The sequence below is a fragment of the Vanellus vanellus genome, assembly GCF_965231255.1.
Source record: "Vanellus vanellus genome assembly, chromosome: 1".
Classification (NCBI taxonomy): domain Eukaryota; kingdom Metazoa; phylum Chordata; class Aves; order Charadriiformes; family Charadriidae; genus Vanellus; species Vanellus vanellus.
This window is the reverse complement of record NC_138905.1, coordinates 192,955,866-192,966,367: the sequence shown is the minus strand read 5'-3', so window position 1 is coordinate 192,966,367 and position 10,502 is coordinate 192,955,866. Positions and strand designations below refer to the sequence as shown.

Below are 10,502 nucleotides of genomic sequence, written 5' to 3'. Positions count from 1 at the left end.
GGTTTTCTTGGGGTGTTCCATTATTCGAGTATTTGGAGAGCAGAAATAACATCCCCCACAGGCTTTTCACTTGGGGCAGACGAGTGTCTAGTTGCTTGTAAATTTTTTCAGTGTGTAAGCCTTCTTGTTCATTGTGTCTCATTAGCACTATGGAGTTTGCCCATACCTGTGTAGGGACCCCCTATTATCTGTCACCTGAGATCTGTGAAAATCGACCATATAACAATAAAACGTAAGTCTCTGTCTTTTCTTCATATCCTCGTGTGTGAGGGCATGCAAGCACAAGAGAACTTATTTTAGTAATATCATTGTTTAAATCAGCATTTCTGCAGGGCACCAGGAATTTCTCATGTGTCACCTTTTGTGAAGTTTTGTATTATTGAATTCAATAATTAGGTGCATCAGTTGTGTACAACAGCTATGTTATGCTATAGAACACTGTCAGTTGTATTTTGACTCACGGTGTTCAGAGTAAAGCAATCATGAAGTTGTGATTCATCCACAGGCTTAACATAGTTATATTTTTTTTATAAAATTATTTGTACTTTAAACTTAAAATTTAATCTCATTCTTTTTTAATACTTCTTGTTAGTAGTGGCGTGAAATGTAAAATAGATTATTTTTCCTTTGCTTTATCTAGTTCTGCATCAAATACTAAATGTCTCTCTGTGTTACCAACATGTAATAACCAATGCAAGTATGGATCATTTCAGTTCCAAGTTTATGAATTTTTTATACACTCATTTGTGATTTATAAAAATACACTAAAATGAAAGCTGCTAGGTTGGCAATTCTGGAACTTTGCAGTAGCCACCTGCAGGAAAGACAAATGGGTCTGACAATTGTAAAGGTTCACTCAGGCTTAACAAAAAATAACAGATGAGAAGCACTGAAAAGCCAGGAGCTGAGCGGGCTCAACCCCCTTCTCTGTGTGGGGGATGTGATCAACACCAAATATTCTGGAGCCTGGACTAGTATCTCAGCTCTAAGGTGCTATTTACACAAGTTTACTCCCTTACTGTCTCCTTAACTATCAAGTCAACCAGAGATAGCTTTGGCCTTCATCCTGCTAGGAATATTAAGCATGCATTCTTTATGTCATGTGATAATGATAGTACCTAGTTAGGTATCATAGAAACATTGGTACCACAACTAAAAAGAATTTTCTAGTTCTTTTCACTGCATCTTAAGAAAAAGTTACACCATTATCAATCTGTGATGGAATAATGTTAATAGATGTGAGAGCTGAGAAGAGGTACTGATTACATGTATGAAAATATTATAGTCCTTTCCCTGAAACTTTAATTACTTTTTATTCACAGAGATATTTGGTCTCTTGGCTGTGTGCTTTATGAGCTATGTGCATTAAAGCATCCTGTAAGTACCGTATAATCAGATCATTATCATATTATTTAAAAAGATAGTGGACAGCCTGGAAAAAGTCTAGTAGTAATAGTATTCATAGTCATTAGCTAGAATTATTTTCAGATTATTTATTGATATTAAAGAATGACTGCTAGTGTTTAATTTTTCATATAGTGTCTGTTTTGTGCATACTAAAATACAATGTATTATGTTGTATTTCTATGACATATATATGTGTGTATGTATACACACATCGAACGTATATTTACTCTTTAATAAGTACTAAACCTTTTCAAAAAGCAGATGAACAGTGGAGAGAATTAAAGACAAACTTCAATGTTAGGCTTTGTGCATATAATTTTACTGATTTCTATTTGAAAATACCAATCTATAGTTACTAAAGAGTTTGAAACCCACATTTCCCCAGAAAGGAGTTTGAGTCCTCAGAAGCATTTTCCTAGAGATTTTCCTGTCAGAAAATAACTGAGATAGCATCTTCAGGAAGCTGTCCTCAGCCTGATCTGAGTCTCAGATAATCCTCAGCCTGTGAGTGTGATGAGGAGGAGGGAACACAGCAGAGACTAATCCCAACAACACGAAAAGGATCAGATTCCTGGGCCCAGCAGAAGTTGACCTTTTGCTGAGCTTGGATGTGGGAGACAGCAGAGCAGCACTGACAGGGAGAGCAAATGTGCTGAGCTGAGAGCAAGGGGATACTGCTGAAGAAAATTTCAGATTTAACAAAGTGAGAAAACAATATTACTTCTTATGAATATTGGGTGTTTTATTCTGTATTGTTGACCATTTTTTTAATTTGGAGGCAGGGATTAGGTGCTGACATAGACAGGAAATGCACATGAAGCTAAAGCAAATTTTGGTCATACCACCTTCAAACTCGCTACATAAATAAAATGGTAGTTTTAGAAAGAACTTGCTTTCAAAATTATTTTTGCCTGCCTAAAGCCCTAAAAACTATATTGATGCTGACATGTTAAGAGATCTGCTGAACTGAAAGATTTATCTGAGTGTCATCAGTTGTTAAAAAACAGGATTATACCTTGGTTCCTGAGAGAGCACAGAATGCAGAGGCTAAATTGTGTGGAGTGAGGTTTTGAAGGTGAACACTGTGAAGACAGTATGTATGCAGGTCTGGTTGAACAGCTTTTGGCAAAATAAATTGTGTTTCATTCTGGAAAAATTGCTTCTGTATTACTGTATGACAGCAGAGTATGAATAAAACTCAGCCAGGTACAAAAGGACCTCTTAGTTCGTGCAACTGAAACAAGGAGGCCATAGCCAGAAAATACAATCAGAGGGTGGTTATATTAATTTTCCGCAGCAAACTATGGTTAGCAAGAAAAGATTTATGACGAGAGTGCATAGTACAGGGCTTCTGTCAGCAAGTACCTTTTTTCAAGTTGGGATGTCTAGTCCATCATTTCCAACCAGCAGTACTTACTGTCCTCTTTTTGCTGTTTTCATTTATTAAGTTTGAAGGCAACAGTTTGCACCAGCTGGTGCTGAAGATCTGCAGAGGACATTTTCACCCAGTGTCTCCCAACTATTCATATGATCTGAGGATATTAATTTCCCAGTTGTTTAAAATATCTCCAAGAGATCGGCCATCTATCAATTCTATTCTAAGGAAGCCCTTCTTGCAGAAGCTGGTTCTCAGGTATTTGCCCCCTGAGGTAAGTTGCCTATACTGTTGCTTGCTGAGAGAAAAATATGTATCAAAGTAGTATAAACAGCTCTATCAGATACCTTTTTTCCTTATAGATAGCACAGGAAGAACTGAGTCTCACTGTGATACATAAAAAAAGGCCTTCAGCATCACAGTCTGGAGCCAAGCTGATACAAGGTAATGATAATAATATTATTTAACATCACTTCTACACTAACATTTGTTAGTTATGATACACATGATGGCTGTAACTTTGTCCAGCAGTCTTTATTGCACATTTGGATACAAGAGTTTTGCACAGTTAAAAATAAAATGAGGAGAGAACTGCAACAGCAGAACCATTCAGCCTAGACAGGGCATCACTGTCCTGTTCATGAAAAGACAACTTTAGGATCAGCTCATTAGCAACATTCAGCTAGAAAAGCTGCCGAAGGAAAGTGCTGAAACATTAGTCTTATAGAACTTACAAAACTGAGAGGCTTTCGTCTAGATGCAGTTTAGGTCTGTCACATGAAAAACATCCTTACTTAATTTTGCCAAGCAATGTGTGAAAATGCAAAAATCTTGCAAAACATACTGCATGGTATTTTACAAAATAATAAAAATGTATTTTGCAAAATATTGTAAATTAGATTAAATTGTGAGAGACAGCAAACTATTTGGATTTAGTGCTCATTGATAGATCAGATTATGTGTGCACATTCTTAGAAAACATGAGCGAGACTAACTGGTATCTCTATATGAACATCTGGCATGTTTCTAGCAGCATAACCAGTTTTGTATTCTTCAGTATATTATAAATATTCCTTAAATTTATCTTTGGAAGTATTAAAGTAGTTTAAACAGATTTGTGAAAATAAACCTATGTAGTTATTTAACTACACCATGGACTTTTTTTTGTCCCCCCAAAAAAGTTCTTCAGTAGTGTAGTGTCCTGTTTTCAGCTGGGGATAGAGTTTTCTTCCTAGTAGATGCTGGGGTTTGGATTTAATATGAGAATAATGTTGATTACACATATTGTTTTAGTTGTTGCTAAGTAATGATTATATTAAGTCAAGGACTTTTTCAGCTTCCCATAGAAACTGAGAGGGAGCATAGGCAGAACAAGCTGGCCAGAGGAATATTCCTATACCATGCTCAGTATATAAATTGGGGTTGTCTGGGAGGCAGGGATCTGCAGTTGATGCTCGGGATGGGCAGGGCAATGGATCATCAGGTGGTGAGGAATTGTATAGCATCACTGATTTTGTATATGCTTCTACCATTATTATTATTATTATTATATTAAAGTTCTATTAAACTGTGTTTATCTCAACCCACGAGTTTTTTTTTCCCTTTTTCTCCCTCTTCTCCCTATCCTACGGGGAGAAACTGGGGAAGGAGGAGTGAATGAACAGCTGCACGGTCGTAGTTGCTGGCTGGGGATAAACCACTCTACGTAGGAACCCGTGTTATTTTGGAAATGACTTTCAATGAGATTTATCTGCATTCAGGACTAATGCAATTTGGACAGAGGCACCCGAACACCTCAATCCCTTAGGCATTTTAAAAAGTGTCTATGGTCATATACTCATAATTTTCATATATTTTATCTCCCAGACATGATACTCTCACAGTCGTTACGCAGGAAAGATTTAAACTCACCTAGAAACTACTTAATCCTAGCAAGGACACTACTTTTCATTATTGCAGCTAAGGTATTTGCAAAATACTGACTTGACAGAACTGGAACGGTATGAACTTTTATTCTCCTACATGGGGAACTGATAAGGTAAATTTTTCACTTTTCAGCCCTTCTTTCCGAATTTCACAAGTACTACAACATTGACTAGAGATTTGTAGAATACCGAGGGCTAGGTTTGGAAGGGGAATACCTAAGCAGGTAGACACCTAGCCTCCAATGAAATCTGAGCCTAAGAATCAGACCTCCTGTTTTCTGTTCTTGGTACTAGCATGAAATCAGCATTCTAGTTTATAGAGGTCTCCCTTTTATTCAGTATTCTTTGCAAAATTTGTAAATCCACTTTACATGAGTGTGACAAATGATAATGTCTTCAAAAGCATGTCATTCTAAGAATGAGAAGCAGAATACCTAGGACGTGTGAAGTATGGTGATGACAGTGATGACGATGAAAGGACATAAGGAGTGTTTGTTAGCCCAACCTGTCAGGGTGTGGTGTGTGCACACTACTATGGTGTGCAACTACATGATCATCAATCACATAGAGAGCACAGAATGTAACCTTTTAATCTTTTATTGTCAAAAAGCATACAAATTTCAAAAATGGAGAGTCCAGGACCAAGTTTTTCCAGAGTTTGGAATGGTGGTGCCTGTCAAGAAACAGGAATTATTTCAAAGAAATGAATGGAAACCTCCTTCAAGAGGGCAACAGCCTATTTTTCAGGTACTGTGCATCTGCATTCTCGTAATATTTAATCATCTTCAGAAGGCAAATTCCTGTTCTCAGAAAAGATCCTTTAAAAGGCCTCATTAAGATGTATTACATTATTAAATTTAGCTTAATGCCTACACTAAGTCAGTAGATAAAGTTAAGTACTCCTGAAGCCTCAGAAGAGGTGTTTTAGAAAGCCTAAGAAGGAAACACTGAATTGAGGCTGCTTCAGTACAGTCCTTTATAACAGGCATGCTTTGCATTTACCTTTTACACAAAGGCAAATAAAATCTGTGTTTGTGTTTTTGCTATAGAAGTAAATACACTGATCCTCTTACTTCAAACCTTCTGAGAGCCCATTCATGGGCAAAACCACTGGCTCCCACTGCCCTTGTCTCAGATACTATTACAAAAAACGGGGATCAAACCCTACAGCAGAAAGCCTCAGTTCTTCACAACCACTTGTGTCCCTCACTCATTTTCCACCTCCTTCTTTCCTCAGGCTGGATATCAGCTGCATGCGGTATCCAGCCTCTTGGCATCACTTGTTACCTTTATGTTTATCTTCAAGGACATGTAGTACTGCCTTGGGTGCTGGTGAACACAGAGCAAAGCACATTTAGGATCTGGGAGCTCCCAGCAGTAATTGCATATTGCAGTTGTGGTAGATTAGCTGATGGTAAGGAATGTGGAATGCCCAGAACTGTATCCATCAAGCAATCACTTACACCACCTATGGATAATACTGGCCCTGTGCAGAATATAGGACTTGGTTTTCCTGATAATTATTTTCGTGCATATCCAGTGCAAATCCAGAGATGGATTAATTTAGGAAAGTTAAGTTTTCTTCCACTGTGCGCTGCTGTAATCAGAGGCAGAATTTTGTCCACAGTGTTTTCATCTACAAGACAAGCTCTAATATTAACACTGGGAAAGTTCCCACATTTTTTCAGCATCCAAATGAAGCAAACAGTTTGCAGGGTTGCAGAGATACTTGCACAGTGTCATACTTTGAACATATTGCTTCAGGATTCACAGAATCATAGAGTTGTTGAGGCTGGAAGGGGCCTCTGGACATCACCTTGTCTGTGCCCCTACTCAGTCAGGGTCATCTAAAGACGATTGCCCAGGACTGTGTCCAGACAGCTTTTGAATATCTCCAAAGATGGAGACACCACAACCTCTCTGGGCAACCTGTGCCAGTGCTCGGTCACTCCCACAGTCAAAAAGTGTTTCCTGATATAGAGACAGAACCTCCTGTGTTTCAGTTTGTTCCCATTGCCTCTGGTCCTGTCACTGGGCACTGCTGGAAAGAGCCTGGCTCCGCCCTCTTTGCACACTCCCTTCAGGTATCTGTATGCACTGATAAGATCCCACCTAAGCCTACTCTAGGCTAAACAGTCTGAGCTCTTTCAGCCTTTTCCTCGTATGAGAAGTGGTCCAGTCCCTTAATCATCTTTGGGGCACTTCATTGAACTCTCTCCAGTATGTTCATTTCTCTGTTGTACTGGGGAGCTCATAATTGGACACGGCCCTCCAGGTGCAGCCTCACCAGTGCTGAGTAGAGGGAAAGGATCATCTCCCTTGACCTGCTGGGAATACTTTATCTAATGCAGGCCAGGATATCATTCAATTTCTTTGCAGCAAGGGCACATTGTTTGCTTATCGTCCCCTTGGTGTCCACCGGGACCCCTTTTTCTGCCAAGCTGCTTTCCAGATGGGTGGCCCCCATTATGTACTGGTACACGGTGTAGGACTTTGCACTTCCCACTGTTGAACTCCATGAAGTTCCTGTCATCTCATTTCTCCAGCGGGTTGAGGTCCCTCTAGATGACAGCAGAATCCTCTGGGGTATCAGCCACTCCTCCTAGTTTGGTATTATCAGCAAACTTGCTGAGGGTGCATTCTGCCCCACTGTCTCCCATCTTCCAGATCATTAGTGAAGATGTTGAACAGGATTGGACCCAGTACTCCCCCCTGGGGTGCACTGCTAGTTACTGGCCTCCAACTAGACTTTGTACTATGATCACTACCCTCTGGGTCCAGCCATTCATCCAGTTTTCAATCCACTGTCTACTCATCCAGCCCATACTTTATCATATTCTCTATGGGGATCTTTATGGCCAACAGTGTCAAAAGCCTGTCCAGTCTGCTTATGTATTCTCTAAACTGACCCATTTCCACCAAGGGTATGACTTTCTTGCTCCAGACTTCCCCACTGGTTGCAGGGGCCTGTGATTCCTGAAGGCAGCTCTTGCTAGTAAAGACTGAGACAAAGAAGGCATTCAGTACCTCAGCCTTTTCCATGGCCTGTGTCACCAGGGCACCTGCTTCACTGGTCACAGTTCTCAATCCTCTTACATTTATTTAGATGACCTGATTTGTTCTCCCTGTTGCTTGGGATTGCCATACTTCCGGATACCATACTGTAAAACTTACTTCACTGAGAGAAAAGATTGTAAAACTTGTTTCAATGAGGGACATTATTGGCAGTGGAAAATTTTCTTCTTATTTAGATATGAATTTATATTCTACTGTAATCTGAACTATACCATAGGTAGATGAGCCTATTTTCACTGTTTCTAAGAAGGAAAACGGGGAGGAATAGTTAATGTGTTTACCATCTATGGAAGGGATACTTAGATGCTTTTTAGTTTATGTAAGAAAATAGGCAAAATTCAGGATTTTTCTCATACGCTATATAGTCTCCCACCATTGAAAAGTTTGTGAATTTCTTACCACACTTATATCATGCAGTGGCAGCTAGAGAATCACCTTCTCGCCATTGTTCTTATGAGAAATGGAAAAGACAGTCTTGTCACAAAGTAGAAATACAGGGATGTTTCATCACACTAAGGACTTTGAGAAATGAAAGGGAAGCTCCCACAGGCACATAATCAAAGAGATGGTGAAATGAAGTAGCACAGTGCTCCCCTTAAAGCAGCAGTCAATGTGTATACTGCCCAAAAGTACATCCCAGGTTCCTCTTGCTCTCACATGTCAAAATGAGGCTCTCCTGGAATTAATTCAGTGCTTTAGGCTTCAGAACAATGAACCGTCTCTAGGGCAATGACAGTACAGAGTACAAAGACCCATGCTGATTGACTTGCACAACAATATGCTGTGCTGCTTAATGACAAGAGTTGATGGAACAGGGAAAAAGGAAAAGTTGATGGTAAGATTACATAAGCCCTGAGAAGTTAGGAAGTTTCTGGGTTACATCTGAAAGGATCTGGAAAACTTACACTAACTATACTGTAGACAGTCTATATTACCACGCAACTCAGATTGGGGAGAAGGACAGGAAGTTAATTCAGGCTTGTACTGATACAAATGAGAACAGGGAAATTAACCTCCTTTATTATATTTTCAGCCACAGACCTCCAGATTGCAGATGGCAGAAAGGCCAGAAAGCATTAGCATACATGGCCATTATGGTCATTACTATGATAAGCTTGACAACTTGCAGAGGAAAGCTAATGCACATTATGATCTTTCTCGTATCAGCCAAAGAGTTGAGGAATACTATAAACTAAAAGGACAAGTTGCACCTCCGCCCCCAACATCCAACTGGTAAACTTTTCTCTATTTATTAGTGATGAACTGTCATGCATGTTTTGAATTATCAGCCTTCCTGATTAGATAACACTGGACATGAGTCATTCAGTATAATTCCTTCTCTGCTTGGTCTTTGATTATTTTTTTACATAAGTTTATTGCACAACAGCATAATTGAGTTCCTGTCTATCCAGAAGTTCCTTCTGAATGTATTGTCCTGATGTTTGACATTTCATTGTCAAAATGTCTCCCAAATCTTAGCATTTTATTGGGTGAGAAATAAAACACAGGCTTTCTGATTATATAAAGGATAAACACTGTCGCTTCTTCCAACCAGGGTCAGAATGATATAAAGACCAAAAGCAGTTCTCCACTTGAGGAAACAGTGGGAGGCAGGCCATGAAAATGTGGAGTTTTTTCCTGCAGAGCTTATATTTTGGTTTCAGATATAAAGACCCTTTCTTTTCTCCAGCAGTTTGTTTACTTCAAAGCCTTTCTCTTACAAAGTAGAGGTATAACCTTTTTAATACTTTAGAGATTGCCTGTCCATTCCATGATTGGCCATTTTAGGTGTGGATGAGCTTTGAAAACCTTGAGAAAGGAAGGTAAGGAATTTTTAATACTGCCTACTTTGGGATCCTTTCTTAAGGTTGACTGAATCATTAATTTTCATTCAATGATGGCAGTGTTTAGAATGTTTCAGTTAAGGATCATCAGCTTTAGAACATCTTGTCTGAGCTGCACTTCTAGTGCCTTATTTAAGGGCAAGGTCAATTCAGTTTGGCTCCCTGGGACACAAGTGGATTCTGAAGGTAGGAAGTTAAGTAAACAGAAATTCGGGAGCTTACAAGTGACTGCTGGTTATTTTATACCAAAAAAAGAGGTAAATGTTTAGAAACCCCCAAACTACATAAATACAAAGTTAGGCTGATAGAATTAGGCACAGAGGAGAAAGGAAATGGAAAAGTTGCTGAATGTACAACTTCCATTCTGACAATTTTCACTTATTTTGAGGATCAGGAAAAACAACTTTACTTTCATTAACACTTTCACATACTATTTATCAAATAAAAGGTAGAGAAGGACTTTGCTGCACTCTTTAGAAGGCTAATGTAACTGAAGTAATAGGAAGGGGAATGCCTGAAGTGAATATATTTTCTTTTTGTTATTTTACTGTGGTTCCATATTTATATATATTTTATCCATATTTGTATATACATGTAGTACAAAGAGAGCTCTGTTTGTCATATGTGATAGAACCTACAGAGAATTATTTGCGCAGAAGATAGCAGAATCTGTGAAATAAAATATAGTATATGAACATCACTTTCTTCTCTCAGGCCTGCAGAATATCTTCAAAGGCGTTTCGAAGCCCAACAGTACAAGATTAAAGTGGAAAAACAGCTGGTAAGTAAATATTGAATCATAAAATAAAATCTGTAAAAGAAGCTGAGTGAAAATCTGAAAGATGAACTGTTGTCTTTCTAACAGCACACTGTAAC

At 38.9% G+C, this 10,502-nt stretch overlaps 1 protein-coding gene across 1 annotated transcript in view; it reads left to right on the top strand.

The window, feature by feature from the left end:
* The window catches only part of NEK5 (NIMA related kinase 5), a gene marked incomplete at both ends in the record, with an annotated part of 34,046 nt that overhangs the window by 13,059 nt on the left and 10,485 nt on the right, over nt 1-10,502 (top strand). Inside the window, 7 exons of the mRNA XM_082495507.1 lie at nt 146-232; nt 1,323-1,377; nt 2,856-3,056; nt 3,145-3,226; nt 5,318-5,454; nt 8,816-9,015; nt 10,341-10,407. Coding sequence (XP_082351633.1) covers nt 146-232; nt 1,323-1,377; nt 2,856-3,056; nt 3,145-3,226; nt 5,318-5,454; nt 8,816-9,015; nt 10,341-10,407 — 829 coding nt within the window. The remainder of the gene's footprint in view (nt 1-145; nt 233-1,322; nt 1,378-2,855; nt 3,057-3,144; nt 3,227-5,317; nt 5,455-8,815; nt 9,016-10,340; nt 10,408-10,502) is intronic.